General features: G+C 42.7%; 1 protein-coding gene across 1 annotated transcript in view; it reads left to right on the top strand.

The window, feature by feature from the left end:
* LOC145415320 (zwei Ig domain protein zig-8-like) overlaps nt 1-20,929 on the top strand; it is a 59,926-nt gene that overhangs the window by 37,480 nt on the left and 1,517 nt on the right. The window contains exons 3-5 of the mRNA XM_080284597.1: nt 3,191-3,401; nt 16,238-16,365; nt 17,388-17,556. Coding sequence (XP_080140723.1) covers nt 3,191-3,401; nt 16,238-16,365; nt 17,388-17,556 — 508 coding nt within the window. The remainder of the gene's footprint in view (nt 1-3,190; nt 3,402-16,237; nt 16,366-17,387; nt 17,557-20,929) is intronic.

Here is a 20,929-nt window from a genome sequence, read left to right on the forward strand (position 1 = left end):
AGCTCTCAGGCTGTAATGGGTCCCACTCAGCTCTCAGTCTCTAATGGGTTACTCTCAGCTCTCAGGCTCTAACGGGTCCCTCTCAGCTCTCAGGCTCTACTGTGTCCCTCTCAGCTGAAGAAAATCGTCTGGGACCAGCTGGAACAGAGAGTTGTCCAAATCATGAGGTAACGGCGACATAATTCACAATCTTCAAGCTCTTTTCATCTACTCTCAGCTGAATATTACTAGTTTTAACCCCAGGCTCATCTGACCGTGAACCCAGTGGACTGCAGGCTGAAGTTTCCCCTCTTCCTGCAGCCCACCATCCTTCTTTCTGGGGATGGGAAGGGAAGTGAGGGATATTTATATAGCTGGGGAGCTCCACGGTTCATTTACATTAGAGCCACTGCATGAAGGCTTCTAATTTCTAGCACCTCTCAGCTGAATAATGATAAAATAATAACAACAACAACAACAACAACAATAATAATAATAATAATAATAATAATAATAATAATAATAATATTTGGGGAAGAGGACTGTCAGGCAGTATTATTAGTTGATGCCTCAAATGCATTTAATTCCATCAACCGGGAGGCAATGCTGCACAATATCAAGGTTAAATGCCCAGCATTTGCCCAGTTTGTGGAAAACACCTACAAAGAACCAGCAGACCTCTACACTGTGGGTAAGACAGCGGCTCACGATGTCGGTGTAATCCAGTCCACAGAAGGAACTACCCAGGGGGACCCCGTTGCCATGGCTATGTACGCCCTGGTGATGACAGTGCTGCAACAACAGATCAAATACGAGGCCACCAATGTAAAACAGGTAACCTATGCAGATGATCTCACGGGTGCTGGCAAGGTGGAGGATGTGAGGAAATGGTGGGACCTTGTAACATCTCATGGCCCTGAAATAGGTTACTACCCTAATGCCAGTAAGTCCATCTTGATCGTGAAACCAGATTACTATCAAGATGCACAAGAAGCGTTTAGAGGTACAAACGTGATAGTGACCAAGGAAGGTCAGAGGCATCTAGGGGCTGTGACTGGAACTAAGGAATTCAAAGACAAATATGTGAGTGATAAGGTAAAGACATGGGTAGAAGAAATTCATACACTATCCAGCCACGTAAAAACAGAACCCCATGCAGCATACGGTGCATTTACCTATGGCATAAAGCACAGGTGGACCTTCGTGATGAGGACCATACCAGACATCGAGTTGCTGCTACAGACCACTGGAGAATGCAATTAGGGATTCCTTCCTCCTATCTCTAACCAATGGCCACATCCCCACACCAGAAGAGAGGGACCTTCTAGCACTACCACCCAGGATGGGAGGCCTTGGCATTATAAATCCAGTAGCCGTGGCAAGCTATGAACACAGAAATTCACTCAGGCTCACCGAATCCTTGTCACAGAAGATCTGCGCCCATGTTGAGACGAGTGAAATCGACCACCAAAGGCAGAAAGACATAAAGATACAGATAAGCAAGGAGCGTGAACCAAGACAAAAAGACCAACTGCAGCACATAATCGAACATCTAACACCAGACCAGTGCAGAAGAGTTGAAATTGCACAGGAGGTTGGGGCATCGAACTGGCTCACAATCCTGCCTCTCAAGGTAAAAGGCTTCCACTTCAACAAACAAGAATTTATTGACGCCATAGCCTTGAGATATGGGTGGCCAATAGAGAACCTACCTCAGCACTGTGCCTGTGGCACTGCCTTTGATGCAAACTATGCAATGGTATGCAAGAAGGGAGGCTTTGTTTGCATCCGACACGATGAAGTATGCGACCTCACTGCCAAAATGCTGCAGGAAATATGCCATGATGTCACGACTGAGCCAGCTCTGCTACCCCTGGACGGCGAGCACTTCACCCACAGAACAGGAAACACATCAAATGATGCAAGAGTGGATGTCAGTGCTCGAAGTTTCTGGACACGTGGGCAGAGGGCGTTCTTCGACATCAGGATATTCGATCCCATGGCAGCATGTCATCGTGAACTGTCTCTCGAAGCTGCACATAAGAGGAATGAACGAGAAAAAAATAGAAATTATCTAGAAAGGATCCAACATGTGGACCACGGTCGATTCACTCCCCTTGTGTTCACGACATCAGGTGGGATGGGTCCAGAGGCAGTGAGATTCTATTCGAGACTGGCAGAGGTTCTTTCTGAGAAGAAACGTCAACCGCAGAGTTCTGTTATGGCCTGGATGAGATGTCGACTGTCATTCTCCCTCGTGAGGTCTGCTTTGCTATGTCTCAGGGGCACAAGATCATCAGCCCCCAGGCCTGTCTCTCTGGCGGGTATGGATTACGAAGCTACAGTGGTCGAGAGTCGCATAGACCAGCGACTCCAATAGTTTAATGTCTTTATTTACACTGTAATATCAATAAATAAAAAAATAAAATAATTATAGTAATAGTAGATGGTTGGTAACCACAGCCGTTGGCGTGCTTGGGGCCAACGGATTGTAATATGAGGGTTAGTGTTAACCTTCACATTACAACTCCAAATGGTGAACTGTATTAGCAAGGCTGGTTTTGATCTTCACAATATAATTCACCAATGGATGGAGGCGATTCTGTAGTAGTAGTAGTAGTAGTTGTTGTTGTTGTTGTAGTAGTAGTGGTAGAAGTAATAATAATGATAATAATAACAACAACAATAATAATAATAATAATAATAATAATAATAATAATAATAATAATAATAATGATAATATAAATAATAATAAAAAGAATAATAAATCTAATGCTGCTTTGAACATATTACAAGAGTTGCTCCGCCCTTGAGTGTGTTAGAACCCTTCCCTCCATAATATAATATCAATCGTCTCTTTGTCTATGGGCTTCATAATACACGGAATGAGATGCGAATTATTAGGTATGGGAACGATGAATGGAATTATGGGTGAAATGTTCCTCTCTCCCTCCTCTCATTCCCACTCGATGATCTGATTATGTCGCTCGCTTTATCATTACTCTGTGTGTGTGTGTGTGTGTGTGTGTGTGTGTTTTGTCTTTGTATCTGTCTCCCATTTTATTTCTCTTTCTCTCTGTACGTGTCTCTTCTTCTCTCTCTATCTGTCTTTTTTCTTCTCTCTGTGTTTGTCTTTCTGTCTCTCCTTCCCTTTCTCCCTTCCTGTCTCTCTAGGCACACCTGAACTAACACACTCCCTTTCTAAGCTCAGGTGACATGGATCCGGGGGCGTGACCTTCGCATCCTGACGGTGGGACGCTACACCTACACCACCGACTTGAGGTTCGAGGCGCTGCACCAGGAGGCCAGCTCGGAGTGGACGCTGAGGATCAAGTCTGTGCAGCTGAGGGACCAAGGCAACTACGAGTGTCAGATCACCACCAAGCCCATCCGCACCTTCAACGTCTTCCTCAGGGTTGTCGGTGAGTCTAGGGCCCTTATTCTTGTTGGAGCCCCCTAACACCTCTTCCTTAGTGCCTTACTCTTGAGGAGCTCTCCAAAATATCTGCCATGGCGATTTATTTCTGGATAGGACCAAGGAAACTGCGAGTGTCAAATCACCACCAAGCCCATCCGCACCTTCAACGTCTTCCTCAGGGTTGTTGGTGAGTCGTGAGCTCGTATTCTCGTCAGGTAAGGAAGCTCCCTAACACCTTTTCCTTAGTGATTTATTTTTGGGGGCTGGTTGGTATAGGAAGCGCCCTAAAATATCTTCTTTGGCGATTTGTTTATGGGTACGGCTAGGTAGTATAGCAAACTCCCCAGCACCTTTTATCGCTGGTTAATCTAGCAAGCTCTCCAACACCTCTTCCTTAGCGATTTATCTTTGGGGGGATGGTTATAATAGGCAGCTCCTCAACACCATTTATGGCTGGTTAATATAGCACGCTCCCCAACACCTCTTCCTTAATTATTTATTTTTGCAAATGGCTGGTTACTGTAGGAAGCTCCCTAAGACCTCCTCCTTAGCGATTTATTTCTGGATATGACTGGTTGATATAGAAAGCACCCCAACATCTCTTCCATAGCGATTTTTTTGGATAAGGCCGGTTACTGAAGGAAGCTCCCCAACACCTCTTCCCTAGCGATTTATTTTTGGATAAGGCTGGTTAATATAGAACGCTCCCTAGCACTTCTTCCTTAGCGATTTATTTTTAAACAGGCTGGCTAATAGAGGAAGTTTCCTAACATGTCATCCTTAACGATTTACTTCTGGATATGGCTGGATGATATTGGAAGCTCCCAAACACATCTTCCTGAGCGATTTATTTTTGGTTGCAACTTATACGTCTTCTTAGCAATTTTTTTTGGATGTTGGTACGTACGTTATTTATGTATAGTATGGCGATACTGCAAGGGTTTCAGTAATCCAGAAGAGGAGAGTAAGGTGTAAGAAGCAAAATAAATCGTTCAGGAAAAGGTGTTAGGAAGCTTCCTTAACTGACGAGAATGAGCGATGGATTCTTTCTGGAAATACTCTTTTCACCTGAACATGGCCCGGGTTTTCGTCCTTTTGCTGCTTGTTTCACGTGGCTCAAGGCAGAAAAAGACGATACTAAGTCCTTACATCCTTTCCATAGCACTTCTTCGTGACTAGCACCACATTCTAGTGTTATTCTATTGCTACAACTCAGTATACAAGATGGATTAATGCAATTCTAGGCCAAGTTAAAGTAAAATGAGTTTAACATCATGTTTTGGTATTGAGTCTCTCGTTATAGCTCAGCATTCAAGGTGGAGAGATGGCGATTTTAGATGAAATTAAAGTTTTTGCAAAATGTAATCAAATTTCTGTATAAATTTGCATCAACATCATCATCATCATCATCCGGACCTCCTTTCCCACCCTAGGCAGGGTGAGGAATAGCAATGTCCAGATATCCCAAATTTGCCCAATCCAATGGGCCACCCTTCCATTCACTCATCATTCAAGCCCCCGGAATCCTGGCTCTATTGGATACACCAAAAACATTCATTACGTTCTGTAGCTACACATAAACGTATCCGATTGAGTCAATCCGGACGCTGCAACGTTAAAAAGGGGTGCCAAATCCTTGATCATGCACTTCTCCTCACAGCTTTCATCCAGCCAGCTCGATCTCTTGTCAGTTTCCTAGCCTCACCGACTTCCAAACCTCTCTCCCTCACACATTTATCCACCATATCTCTCCACCTTCTCCTTGGCATACCTCGCCTCTCCCTCCTTGGAATTCGCTCAGGTGTACCTTTTTCACCACTCTATTGTTATCTATTCTCACCACATGACCATACCATTTCAGTACACTCTCTTCGATTCTGGTGCCCACAGACTTCCTCACTCCTCATATTTCACGAATCACATTATTTCGTATCCTATCCACCCTCTGTACTCCACATACATTCCTCAGGAGTCCCATCTCCACTGCTCTTACTCTTGACTTTTCATTTTCATGCCACACCATAGTCTCACATCCATATGTTAAAGTTGGCACTAACACTCCTTAATGTAAGCCTCGTGCAGCTGCAACATTCAAGCCTCTGTTTCTTATCAAGGCCTTCATTGCACCAGCTACCTTTCTTCCCTGTGTCACCCTACTTTCAACTTCTTTTGCACATTTTCCTCTTTTTTCTATCACTGTACCCAGGTATTTGAACTCTCTCACCAATTCCAGTCTCCCTCCATTCACTATAACATCGCACTTGGAGTCACCTTCTCTCTCAATAACCATCACTTTACTCTTTTCTACATTTACTCTCAAGGCATCACTACGAAAAAGCCTGTAGTATAATTATATATCTGTATAATTTTGCATCACTAGAAAGCTTCATAACACCTTTTCCTAGGCGATTTAGTTTGCTTATTATACCTTACTGTCCTCTTCTGTGTTATATAAATCCTTCCAATATCGTCATACTTTGCATAAATAACGTACAAAACGACATTACGCAGCCATATCGAAAAATAAATCGCTAAGGAAGAGGTGTTAGGGAGCTTCCATAACCGACGAGAATAAGGGCCTCAGACTCTCCCAGGAGCTAACGTCTTTGGTGTGCCAGGGCTGTGGAATGGAAAAGTAGTCTGGCAATACGTCTTTGATTTTTCTCCACTGAGTATTGTTTCCTTGGCTGGGGACTCTGGGCGCTTTGATCTCAGTAAGGGTGTTATTCTCTGGGTCGTGGAAAGATACAGGCTTACCTACTTATATCCTTCCTTTCCACTCCACCGGGTGATGTCTATTGTGTTGCGGGGACGGCTAAGTTTTATCAATACCTACCCTATAGTATCTCTTCATTTCCTCCTCCCACTGCCACAGCCTCAGTCAGCGTTATCAGTATCTACCCTGCATCGTCTCTCTTTCCTACTCCCATTGCCACAACCTCAGTCAGTCTTGTCAGTATCTACCCTTACATCATTTATACTTTTCCTACTCCCACTGCCACAACCACGCCCACACTAGCAGACTGGGCCGTCACTGCAACACATAATATACTCCCACGACAGTTTCTAGTGGGGCGCTATTTACGGGTTACCCTGCGTATTCTTTTTTCTTCACTAAATTCTAAAATATTTAACACTCAGATACCTATGAAGTTCTTATATAAAAAAAGAGAATCGTCTAACATAATCTTGAACATAATGCTAAAGTTGTGCCGACCGTGGGTGTGTCAATATTTCTCCCATCTTACCATCCTTCTAACTTCCCCACGTTCCCAACCTTATCACCTACTCAACTTAAACATCTCCTGGGCCTTGCTAACTCTACCACCTTCCTAACCCCATCCTCCTATCTTTACCATATTCCAATCATCACCTTATAACCCTCACAACCTTATTACTCCTCTATAGTGTATACCCCGTCCACTTTCAGTTGGCTTAAGATTGCCATAAGTTCATCTCGAATGCTGTGTATGATGATGCTATGACGCTGTTCATTTGTATTTGATTATGAGGTATTTGCTACATGTATGCGTGAAGATATATATACACGCAGTCAATCTTATGCCCAACGTAAATTCAGAGGAGTCTGTAAATACGGCGTCAGGGGAGTTAAAAGTGTAGCGACTAACATTAACTTACGGACTTTTGATGCATGGTCGTGGGGAGTACGGACGTGTTTTGCTGGCTTTCCTCTAGCTTTCAGGGCTGCCTCACCGGCATTAGTTTTGTACATGGGGTTAATAAAAGTTAGGTTAGCTAGTCCTAATTTTCCTCCCTGTCCTTAATAGAGATATAGTAGGTGTCTATATCTGTTTACTGAGCTTACCTTTGCTTACTTGCCTCTGGAGTGTACCCCCCACTGATTGCTCTGGGGTGTGAGATACACACAGGCGCATCCTCCCGAGAGTGGTTTGAGAGGGTAATCTCAGAGTAGGTGTGATTTCCCCGGGTGATTTGTCCCTTGCTTGTTTTTCTCCCTCTTCCCACTTCCCCCATGAGGAGGGAGTGGTTACTATGGCGGACGCCCCTGCCAGGGGGGAGGTGGTCCTGACGTCTGTAGGAATGACCGGACTGACCACCCCCAGACTGATGGACGCAAGACTTGAGCCCCACTTGACATTCCCGTAGACAATGCGACATACGTCACTATCCATGCTCTTGGTTCAGCTCCCCTGTCCAGTCTCAATCCCTTCCTTATCAAGGTGATTGACCACTGTGCGGGAGAAGCTGAACAAGTAAAAAAACTTGCTAACAGAGATCTCCTGGTCAAAACTGTTAACTCGTCACAAGTGAAAGATTTGCTGAAACTGCGTAAATTCCGTTGTTACGATGTCAAAACAAAAATTCCAGTCTCCATGAATTCTTGCAAGGGTGTTGTCACTTGCAGGGATCTCATGGTGATGAGCGAGGACGAGATCGTAAGTGAATTGGCGCAGCAAGATGTAACTTAGGTTAAATTTATTACTCATTACTCGGAAGGCACAAGGACGAAGACAGCAACTATTATCTTGATGTTTGGCAAAGTTTCTCTCCCTAGTTATGTCAAAGTTGGTTATGAAATCATTCACTTTCGACCGTACATCCCTAACCCTTTGCATTGCCTGAAATGCCAGCTGTATGGGCATGGTACAAAGACTTGTCGGGCTTCCCAGCCAGAGTGCAGCAAGTGTGCAAGCCAGGGTCATGATGCGGAACATTGCACATCCGAGACAGTAAGTTGCTTTCACTGCAAGGGCACTCACTCCACTTCCCCTAGGGATTGTTCCAATTGGAAGGAGGAGAAGGAGGTCTGCACGGTGAAGGCAACTGAGGGTATTTCCTTCTATGAAGCTAGGAAAAAGGTGAAGGAGTTGCACGCAACTCCCAAGCCAAATAGGTCCTATGCTTCAGCAGTAATGTACCGTCCTGTGATGTGCTCTGTCGAGACGCAAACTGACCTTGTCCTTCTCCCTCCTGCCACTCACAGTACCTCTCCATCTCGGCCTCCTGTCTGCTCCAACTCTCTCACTGACATCCCCAAGGCTTCCACATATTCTCAGGCTGCTGCTGCCTCTCCATCAGTACGGCCTAAAACGAAGTCAGACAAGCTTACTAAGAGTAACATGACCACCCTCACGAAACAGTCACATCCTCATATCCTTCTGGTTCCTACTCCAGCGAGGGAAAAAGGGGTTAGCTCTTCCTCGGGGGAGGCTGGGAGCCTAGTTATTGATGAAAGTATAGAGGTTTCCGTCAACAAGCACCGGGATAGGTCCCCCGGTAGTCGCTCGCGTGCTGGCGGGCGGCAAAAAAAGACTAAGCATACTGGCCCCCAACGTAAATCTTAAACCGTCGCTTTCACTATATTACAATGGAACTGTAGAGGTGTTGGAAATAAATTACAAAATATAGCAATCTTGCTGTCAATACATAGGCCAGATGTTGTTTGTTTACAGGAGACGTGCGTGGAGGAACATCCTGATCCTCCACAGTTCAAACACTACCACTCGTATAGAAGATATGAAGGTCACGGAGTTGCCATATACACACACAAATCACACCCACAAACGGAAGTGATTCTAAATTCTACTCTGGAAGCTGTCGCGTGCAGAGTAAAATTTAATAACACGTATCTGTCTATTTGCTCTCTGTACTGTCCGCCACATGGCCCCATTGATGGTGATGCGTTAAATTCACTATTTGAATATCTTCCTGGCAATAAGTTAGTGTTGGGAGATTTTAACGCCCATCACTATCAATGGGGTAGCTTGGAGATCGATGGTCGTGGGGAGCAAGTAGCCAACCTTATACTACAGTCCATCCTCTGTCTTCTGAACGATGGTAGAGCGACTTGTGTAGATGATCGTACTGGTAACTTTTCGGCCATTGAATTATCTCTGGCCTCCCCTGGTATACATCAAGATTTCTCATGGGACCCTTATGACTCTTTGGGAAGTGATCATTTACCCATCTGTCTTTCTTATACACGCGACATCGTTTTGGACCGTCCACCTCCAAATATTTACCTATAAGAATGCAGATTGGGGATCCTTCTCAAGGATTGCCAATTTAGATATATCTGGGGAGACCACAGATGTTAAGGTCAAAAATGTAACTACAGTAGGCTAATCCCTCCACTATCCGATGTAACAGAGCCAAAGGCATGTCCGGAAAGTGGTCCTGTCCGGATAGTGGGCCTCAGCCTCCTGGACTTGTACTTATGGACCCTAACTCAGAAAAACACCTATACAACTCCCTCTGGACATGCATAGCATCTATTTAAGACCCAGATCACACCAATAAGGGATATAAAATACTGATATAAATGCAATAGAACCAGAGAATGTGGTTTTAGAGGTGAGTTTATACAATATTAAACATTCTGGGTACTTACAACAAGTCCCTGGCTCCTGGACTGGTACTTATGGACCCTAACCCAGCCTAATTTTGAAAGCCACCTAAATAACTCCCTACCGGACATGCATAGCACATATTTAAACCTATTTAAGACCTTATTCACACCAATAATGGACATAAAGCTTGAAATAAATGAAAAGGAACCAAAGAATGAGGAATTAGATGTGGCTGTACCTCATCCAGGGTAATTACAGCACGTTTGTGGCCGCCTTTTGTAAGGTTTTGGCAGTGGTGAAAATGCTCTTGAAGCACGTACAGTAATTCATTGTTGTGCTGCACTTACAGTAATTCTTTGCACTGTGAGTTATAACTTTAACACTGCAGATTGTTAATTGCACCAGGCCAGTTTCAGCCGCCATTTGCACTCCACAGTTAATCCTTTGCACTCTAAATTCTAATTTCATAACACTGCACAACACTGTAAATTCCTGTGTGGTCTAGTGGCGAGGTATTCCAGTTGATTGACTGTTTATTCACAAAAAAATGAGCACTTGTGGCTCCCATTATGATATGCTACCACTCGCGATCGAAGTTAGGCAATAACTGATTGGTGTGAGGGGGAAACAGAGTTGCCAGATCGCAACGGCCACATTACCAAACTCCTCAATTTTCATTACCAAATTTAACTCTTCATTACCAAATTCGTAAAGCTAGTATTTATTCTTCACTAATTATATATACAAGTGGAAATACATGTAATCACTCTTCGTATAATTAACAGCTTGTTGGTTATTTTCACGCTATGTACGTTAGCAGATTAAGAGAGAGAGCAAACAATCCACCATCTCCATCCTGTGTGTCCTCATACATGTGAAAAATCCGTTTGGTAATGCATTACTCTGATTCGTTACCAAATGAATTTTTCATGACCAAATTAGCCCACATTTGGTAATGGAAAATACCAAATGGCAACCCTGACAGGGGAGGGGGGACGGGGGAGGGGGAGGAAGGAAGGGGGGAGGGTCCGTGGTGTAACAGCTGTTCGGCACCGCATGGCAATTTCAAATTACAGGTAGGAAAAAATTCGGATTTTGGGGGGATTTTTTCTTTTTTTGGCCATTTTTGGGTTCCGAAGGTCCAGGCCCACAATGTCCGGTAAGTGGGGATGTCCGGAAAGTGGGTGTCCAGATAGTACGGGGATTACTGTACTTCCATATTACACGCAGCTGAGGCTGCTATTCCCAAGACTTCTACAGTTCATGCGAAGCATAGAGCACATTGGTGGACGCTGGATTGCCGACAAGCATTAAGAAAACGCAATAGGAGATACAGGATTTTTGACAGTCAGCCTACAGAGGAAAATTTCATTGCATACAAACAAGCACGAGCTGAGGCAAGGAGAATAATAAGAAGGGCCAAACGTGACTCCTGGCGGTCCTTTGTGTCCACGGTGACTCGTACAACACCATTAAGTAAAGTCTGGTCCACTATAAGAATATTAATTAATAAAGGCCCATACTTCCCTGTCATCACTCTGCAGGTGAACAACACCATCTATGACGAGCTCGTAGACGTTGCTAACATCCTTGCCACGAGTGTTTCTCATGTAAATAGCTCAGCCAATTATGATCAACGTTTTCAACATCATAAACGCACGGCTGAGCTACAGATCATAGACTTTGCCACAGAAGACGTAGACACCCCGTACAACCAAGAGTTTACACTAGATGAACTGCTCCTTGCCCTTAAATCCTGTAAAGACACCAGCCCTGGACCAGACACCATCAAGTTCGGTATGATCCAGCATCTTAATCAGGACAACCTGATTAAGATGATAGCATTGTACAATGAGATTTGGGTGTATCAAACGTTCCCAAACTCATGGCAGTTTGCACACGTCATACCGATACCCAAAGAGGCTGGTCATCTTATGAATCCCACTTCATTTCGTCATTTTGTGTTGACTTCTTGTCTATGTAAGGTCATGGAACGAATGGTAAACAATAGGCTTCTTTTTGTTTTAGAGTCGAAGAATTTGTTAAATGATCAACAATGTGGCTTCCGTATATACAGAAGTTCACTAGATCATTTAATGAATTTGGAGCATTGTATTTCAGAGGCATTTGCCAAAATAGAATTCATGATAGGGGTGTTCTTGGACATCCATAAAGCCTATGACATGACATGGCGACACGGTATACTAATGAAGCTCTATGCTTATGGTTTAAGAGGAAATTTGCTTATTTTTATTTCAAATTTCTTAAGGGACAGGACTTACTCTGTCAAATTGCCCTGTAACGTAACATCGGATATATTTATCCAGGAAAACGGGGTGCTGCAGGGAAGTGTGCTTAGTCCTACTTTATTTAGCATTATGATCAATGATATTCTGTCATCAGCTCCCATTGCGAGGAATCTTAAATATTCGCTCTACGCTGACGATTGTGCAATATGGCACTCTTCCCATAATGCACAATTTTTGGCTGGGAGGATTCAAGCAGCCCTTGACTCTGTCCACCAATGGGCCTTGCAGTGGGGATTTAAGTTTTCTGTCCCTAAGTGTGCCGCTATAGTTTTCATGACTCGTAACGTACCTAATTTTTGCTTAACTTTGGATAATCAGGCGGTACCTTTTCAAAATTCTGTAAAGTTTTTGGGAATTCATTTTGATCATCGGTTGAACTTCAAAATTCATGTTAATAATTTGATTGCTCGTTGTGATAAATCAGTAATGTCATCAAGTACCTAGCGGGTACTACATGGGGTGCCGACAGAAAATTTTTATTAATGGTGTATAAATCTCTTAGCTCCCTATGTGTCAGGTGGGTTGGTGGAGGGTTAGTGCCCCTCCCTGTAAAACAAATAACTCAGAGTCAAATGGCCACCCCGTACGGGATTATGGCGTCTGGCAATAGATAGATAGATAGAAGTCTCTTATTCAATCAAAGCTAGACTATGGCGCACAAGTGTATGGCTCGGCATCCGATGCCATGCTGAAAGGACTGGATGTGTTGCAGAATAAGTGTTTGCGAATCTGTCTTGGAGCCGTCCGGTGTACCCGTGTAGCTCGTATGGAAGTGGAGGCGAATGTGCTTCCCCACCGTATTCATCGTGACCACCTGGCCTTGTCCTATGGACTACGAACATTTAGGAAAAGTTTTATCGGTAATGTGGCCTGTACCCCCCTGCGTCATTACCACCACCTTCTGCAGGGGATGCGTCGGCCACTTGCCATTCGCCTCCACTTACTGACTCAGGAGCTTGGTGTGGACCTCAGTAACTGTGACAAGTTGGTGATTAAAAAGTATAGCGCCTTGGGAGTCACCCAGCTTTACTGTTGACATATCATAGCTCCCAGCACCAAAGGCCAAGGCGCCGGAGGCGGAGGTCCACCACTTGTTTCGTAACATCATCGTGCGTCACTTGGGGTCCCACCAATTGTACACCGACGGTTCCAAGTCGAGTGAATGTGTGGGTGCAAGTGTATGGTCGACTGAATGTGCCCTCAGGTTTCGGTTGCTGACTCATACATCTGTGTTTACCTCCGAACTTTTTGCTATTGACAAAAGCCATAGACTATGCTCTCAATTCTAGGCATGACTCATTTGTCATATTTTCAGATTCAAAATCAGCCGTTCAGGCAATTGCATCTTGTACTACGGACTCTCACGAGATCCAGGGCCGCATCGTTAATAAGTTGCATTCATGCAACAAGTCATTCACGCTGATCTAGGTGCCTGGTCATTGTCGTATCTACGGCAATGAGCAGGCTGACTTACTTGCAAAGTCGGCTGTAGAGCTCGAGGAGACTTGGGACGTTCCTCGTGATCTACGGTCGAGTCTCTCTCTCGGAAAGAAATCAATAAATCTTCTGTGGCAAGGTCAGTGGGCCAGACTAAATATTCGAATGTGTAAGCCGTACCTGGGCGACTGGGACACTGCCAACCGTCCTAGTCGCCTGGAAGAAAAAGTGTTGGCGCGATTACGGCTTAATGCCACCATGCTTACCCACATGACACCTTATATGGAAAGACGATTCCCACCGCACTGTGACGTCTGTGATGCAGTGATATTTATCAGTCATATCATCCTGTTCTGTCGGCGATTTATTCGTGAATGCGTTTCACTTATAAATTACTGTGGCGCAGCAGATGATCCCTTCACCCTTTCCACCATCCTGGGTGATGGGGATATTGTTATGACTGATAAATTGATGGCTTTCTTGAGAGAGACCGGACTGATCAGAGTGATGTGACTTTTTTACTGCGTGGTTATGGTTTTATGAACAGTAAATATGTATATATATATATATATATATATATATATATATATATATATATATATATATATATATATATATGTATATATTGTAATATTAATTAGGGTTGACAGTTGACATATTTTAAATAGTTCCTCCTTCCCATTGATCTATTTCTAATATTGATGTCCCCTACATTAAACCCCGGTCCTCGACTGAGTCACCAGCTGATGAGTGTAAGTGTGCAGTATAGAAAGGTACTGGGCAGTTGCAGTCGATGGTGGTCTGTTGGGCGAGGTCCTTCACTTTTTGTACATGTTATATAAATACCTTATACCACCTTGTTTAAGTTGTTCTAATTAGGGCCGATAGCTGACGTATATGGAAATGTTCCTGACTCGTCTGGTTCCCTTTCATATATTGATGTCCCCTATATTAGGTTGTGCCTTGACTGACAGTCACCAGGTGATGAGTGCAGGTATGTAATGTTGAAAGGCATTACATATCTGCAGTCGATGGTGTTCTGTTAGTCGAGGTATTTTTACCATTAGTGTAGGTCTAGCTATTTGTCTCTGTAGGATTTAGTATAGGTTAGCGATTTGTTTGTTAGGTGATTAGATTTAGGGTCTTTAGAATAGGTATTTATGTTTATGAATAACGTAAGGTCAAAAAATAAAAAAAATTAAAAAAAATAAAAATAAAAAAACAAAAAACAAATAAAATAAAAATTATTATATATATATATATATATATATATATATATATATATATATATATATATATGTACATGTGCATGAAAGTGTCTGTATATATGCATGGAAGTGTGTGTGTGTGTGTGTATGTATATCTATATGTTTGTATATGTATGTATATATGTGTATACATATATATATATATATATATATATATATATATATATATATATATATATATATATATATATATATATAATGACCAGGGGCTTAATGGCCCCAGTGGTCGATAGGCCAGAAAAAAATAAAAAAAAAACATTACATTACATTAGGAAGTGTTCGATAGCCTTATGAATGAAGCCAAAATAATGTATAGTTAGCGACACATGATCCTGGGCGAGTGCATGTGTGATGTGCAGGTCTAGCTACAATTCCCGACGTTCATCATCACAGGTACTTGTCACTACAGGTAATATTTGACATCTCCTTTCTTCAGTTCAGTGCCACCAAAAAATATGTGATTATGTCAAGGTTGCCAGGTGTACCAAATGCTAGACCTCTGCTGTACATAGATGTTGTCCAAGGTTCAAATTTCGCCGACTGTACATGTAAGTGACTTAAGCTCCGGGGTGTTGTAAATACGGACTGAGGAGAGTTAATGGTGTGGCGACTCACTTGGGGCTCTTCATTACGGGATAAATTGGGTTAGGCGGCTCTCTTGGCTGTTTGTGCGGGGATAATACCACTGCCTGGTACTCACATTAACCTGCTATTTTCCCCACTGTTCGCGGAGCCGCTGGTGCATTGGGTAGCGCATCCACTCCCCAAATGGTAAAACCCGAGTTTGGTTTTTCGGGCCGATCAGACTCTTGGACAGGTTTGTTTCCTCTTAGTGCTAGTTCACCCATAAGTAAAATTAGGGACCTGGAAGTCAGTTCGATTATTGCCTGTCGAGTTCCAGGGGAGGATTAGTTTGTAGTAAAAACAAGGAAGAAAAATCAGAGAGTGCAACACCCTCGCCCACCAACTGGTCTGAGGGCCGAACGTTTGATTTTGCCCAGTGATCTTGACCTTCGACAAATTATTCTCAAAATCTAAGCACTTCTTGCCTAAGCCTTAACCTTTCCACCAGTAATCTAAATAAGATATAAATGCAATACGAAAATAATGCTCAGGTGTAATTTTTTTTTTTCCAAGAACGAGATGTGGAGAAATCTGAAAAGCTACAAAAAGTATGACACTAATTCTCCCTCTTCTGCTCCTCTTCCTCCTCCTTCCCTTTTCTTTTCCTTTTTTCCTTTCTTCCCTTCCTTTTCCTTTTCCTTTCCTTCCTTTTCCTATCCTTTTCTCTTCTTTCCTTTTCTATTTTTCCTTTCCTTTTCCTTTTTTCATTTTCTTCTCCTTTTTCTTTTCCGTCTTCTTTTTCTTGTTTTCCTCGTCCTCGTCCTCGTCCTCGTCCTCCTCTTCCTCCTACACCTTCTCCTCTTCTTCTTCTGCTTCTTCTTCTTCTTCTTCTTCTCCTCCTCCTCCTCCTCCTCTTCCTCTTCCCCACAGAGCCAACAGTGGAGGTGCTGGGTGCTCCTGACATTTACGTAAACAGAGCCAGCATGATCAACCTAACCTGCGTCGTCCACCATGCACCATACCCTCCCGAGGCCATCACGTGGTACCATGGAAATAAGGTACGTACCGTGGTGGTCGTGTGGTTAGAGAAGTGGTCCGCTGTTGGAATGGACTCGAGTTCGATCCAACGGGGGGGAAATGAACAGCTTGGTTTCAATTTCGTTTCGACAGACTTCACCGATCTACGAAACACGCCATAAAAACACATCCGCTAATTCTATAACTCTAGCCATGGTGATGCAGCCCTGGCATGTATTCAGTATGGACGGTGTGTATTAGTGCCGAAGTGGTGACATGTGAACGTGTGTGGCACTTACGAAGACTGCTGGGCCTGAGTTAGACAGGTAAAGCACGCACGCACACGCACGCATACACACAGAGAGAGAAAGAGAGAGAGAGAGAGAGAGAGAGAGAGAGAGAGAGAGAGAGAGAGAGAGAGAGAGAGAGAGAGAGAGAGAGAGAGAGAGAGAGAGAGAGAGAAAACTAAATAGTACAAGGAAGGGCCGAACACTTTATAAACAAGAAGGGTGTTGAGGGACAGTGATTTCAGGAAGGGGAAAGGATAATGGATGTTTGGGAGAAGTTCATTATCAGCCTCTCTCTCTCTCTCTCTCTCTCTCTCTCTCTCTCTCTCTCTCTTTTACAAGGGAAGTGCTGGAGATCTGAGTATGAAAACTGTTTGAGTAGTGCTTTAACTGATGCACAAGGGAATGAGTGTAACAGCTTGTGGATAATAGAGTGAAATATTGATGAGACAATGGATAGCTGGGGTGATGGTGGGTTCAGGGACGAGAGGGGGTGTAGACTTCAGAATACCAGGCAGAGCACCACCTACACCTCAGCTAGATAATTGACGACGGTGAAAAATGTAACGTGTTTATGTTTTGGATACTTTTAACAATCCATGATATGACGAGCCAAAGTAACTAATTTAATCCTAATCCTGTCAAAAGCTTAGTTACACATCGTCCACGTATATGTAGGTGGTGGAAGGTAGCAACATGTTTATATTAAGCGTTCTCTTTAAGCTCCATTAACGACTACGGGTAAGTAAACTAACCTTTTTCTTATGTGCTTGTAGAGTATTAGCTACACGTCCTCAAGAGGCGGTGTGAGCGTGGTGGAGGAACGGGGAGAGACCACCACCAGCTTCCTCCTGCTGCAGAACGCCAGAGCCTCAGACAGCGGCACCTTTACGTGTCAGCCTGAGGGCATGACTCCTGCCACAATTAACCTGCATGTGTTGAATGGTAGGTGTGGGGGGCAGGGGTGGGGATATATATATATATATATATATATATATATATATATACATATATATATATATATGTATATATATATATATATATATATATACTGTATACAGAGAGAGAGAGAGAGAGAGAGAGAGAGAGAGACAGACAGACAGACAGACAGACAGAGACAGAGACAAATAAATAGATAGACGGATAGATAGATAGATTGATTTATTGATTGATTCATAGAGAATGTCTATTCATCCATCCATCTACCTACTGTACTTTCGAATCTACCTTCGAGTCTCTATCTACATATCTCTATGCATTTGTCTTATCTACCTATACATCTATCTATCTATCTATCTGTCTATCTATCTATCTATCTATCTGTCTATCTATCTGTCTATCTATCTGTCTATCTATCTATCTATCTATCTAGAGAGAGAGAGAGAGAGAGAGAGATGATGGCTGTCAGAAAAAAAAATAAAACAGCACAAAAATGAAACAATACAAACGAGAGACAACCGCCATCAAACACCACTTTTCCTGGAGAACAAGAGAAAAAAACACCACGGCAAGATCCCCTTTTTTTTTCTTCTTTTTCGAAGTGAGCAACGAGGAGCTTAAACGAGCCGAGAAGAATTATGAAGATTTGTGTGTCGGCAGTAAAGAAGAGTTGGGATTTATGTGAACAGGTGTGTGTGTGTGTGTGTGTGTGTGTGTGTGTGTGTGTGTGTGTGTGTGTGTGTGTGTGTGTGTGTGTGTGTGTGTGTGTGTGTGTGTGTGTGTGGAGACGGAGGGAGGGGGAATGGGAGATGATGAAGAGGTTGAAGGAGATGAGATATGAGGAAGACTAGGAATGACCTGATGATGATAAAAATATAATAATAATAATAATAATAATAATAATAATAATAAATAACAGTAACAATAACAAGAACAAGAACAACAACAACACCAATAATAATAATAATAATAATAATAATAATAACAATAATAATAATAATAAATAACAGTAACAATAATAATAACAAGAACAACAACAACACCAATAATAATAATAATAATAATAATAATAATAATAATAATACGAACGACGGGAGAAGAAAAATAATAGAAAGAGAAGAGAGAGATAAGGAGGGCGCCTGAAGAAAAGACTGAGGGAGACAAAAAAGAAAATGGCAGTTTTAGATACAGAATGTGTAAACAGAGTGACTAGTATAATAAGAGGAGAAGCAAAGAGAGATATACAAGAGATTAAAAGTTACAAGGCAAGGAATGAAATCTGTACCATCATCTATATCATTAAGAGTTCAGGTGATTTTTGCATTAGACAGACAGGTATAACTGTTTACCATTTCGGCTATTACACTCACTATTCAGCCATTAAAATACATGATCTGCGTCTCATATAGTAATTACTGATCTCTTATAAATCAAAGTGACATATGCTGCCTATATACGTAATGCTTAGATATCAGAGCAATACAGAAATCATGGAAAAAGGCGTTTATTTTAATGGCATACAAAAAAGTGCCATAAAAGACCTTAAAAATGCCTCCATATAAGTCTTTTCCATGATTTATATTCACGGTTTTCACAGACGTCTTAACAATCCAGTGGCCTGGCTGAGGGATGGATCAGAGCCAAGCAGCGGGTGTTATGGTGCAGCGATTTGAGATTATTATTATTATTATTATTATTATTATTATTATTATTATTACTACTACTACTACTGCTACTACTACAATCGCCTGCGTGTGTGTGTGTGTGTGTGTGTGTGTGTGTGTGTTACCAAAATATCTCAAAATCAAGTGGGCAAATCGTATTCAAACTTTGTGGGCAGTATCCCGGGGTATGTGGCTTCAACTGATTAGATTTTGGTGAAGTAAACTGCAACCATTTTCATTTAGCAAATATTACAGATCTTGTTTTTGTTAGTTATTGCGGGCGATACGCATTTCTGGGAGATTACGCTGCCAGTGACGTAGAATGGCCATATGGAGAGGATGGGGAGCGAGAGACTGACGAGGAGAGTGTATGTGAATGAGGTGGAGGGTGGGGAGAGGGAGAGGGAGGCCAAGGATGACATGGAAGGATGGAGTGGAGAGGCATTTGAGAGAGGGAGGGTGTGAGCTGGGAGCAGGGCAGTGAAATGGCGGGGGACAGGGCGACATGGAGGCGGTTTGTCTGGGGCCACCCTGTACGGGATTAAGGCGTCTGGCAACAGATAAATAGACGTACGACGGGTCACTACATTTTAAATGATCAGAGCCCCAATTCACAAGCAAATTTTGCAACCCCGTCTCTGTCTTCCCTCCGATTTTAATTTGCAGGAAGAACGAGGGGCTTATGAAGATGCTGCGAACTTCTTGTCCTTTATTAAAAAAAAAAGAAAGAAAAGGGAGGGAGAGAGAAAGGAGAAATGGAGACAAAGTGAAAGATAAAAAGAAAAAAAATGGTTACAGGAGGAAAATGATCGTGTAAATTCTTTCGTTTTTTGCAGGATGACCAGGGGAAGGAAAATGCATATCTTCCCTTTGTTTTTTCTTCCTTAAAAAAAAAAGAAATGTAAGTTACGACAGAGAAGCGATCATAAATACATTTGAGAATTCCACCCCTTTGTTGGAGAGGGAGGCCTTCACGTGGAGGCACTGATATAACTGGACGGTGGAGCGGTCTAGGTATACACACATACCTCACCTCTCTTCCTATCCCTTGAGAGGAGGATGGAGGACTGCAGGAGGAGAGCAGTTTCAGCCTGCAGTCCACTGGGTTCACGTTCAGATGGGCCTGGGGTTGCTACTGCTACTTCTACTACTACTGCTACTACTACTATCAACTACTACTACTACTACTAGTCCCACACTTGGATTCTGGAACCGTAGCCCGGAGTCCTTATATGCCTCAGGACCTTTGCGGCTACGAAATGAGTGATAAAGGATTGATTAGCCCTGTACTCTTTTAAATCAAGAAAATAAAACAGTTATTACACGAGAAACAAACCAGTCAATAGAATAAGCTGGATTTCGTGGCGATTATTAAACAACAAAAGATATTAATTATCCAAATTACTGAGAACACATCAGCATTGTGTAAAACTATGTGCTGGCGAGTTTTGATCATAATTAAGCATAAACACGTCTTCATCTGAGACAGAGGTACCGATAAGAGCAATTCAAAAGCAAAATATAGCTCTTATGTTATGGTAATTGAACAGTAGCATAGTAGAGTAGTATTAGGACTTACTAAGAGGGCACTGGTATCTTGAAACTCATTAATACTAGCCAGACCATACCTATCAAGAGAGGTGTTCGACAAAGAGAGACAGTTTTGCCAAAGTTATTCACTGCTTGTGTAGATACTGTCTTTAAACTTTTACACT

Source organism: Coenobita brevimanus, chromosome 102 (genome assembly GCF_032717465.1).
Source record: "Coenobita brevimanus isolate Jiangsu-jjx chromosome 102, ASM3271746v2, whole genome shotgun sequence".
Taxonomy (NCBI): Eukaryota; Metazoa; Arthropoda; class Malacostraca; order Decapoda; family Coenobitidae; genus Coenobita; species Coenobita brevimanus.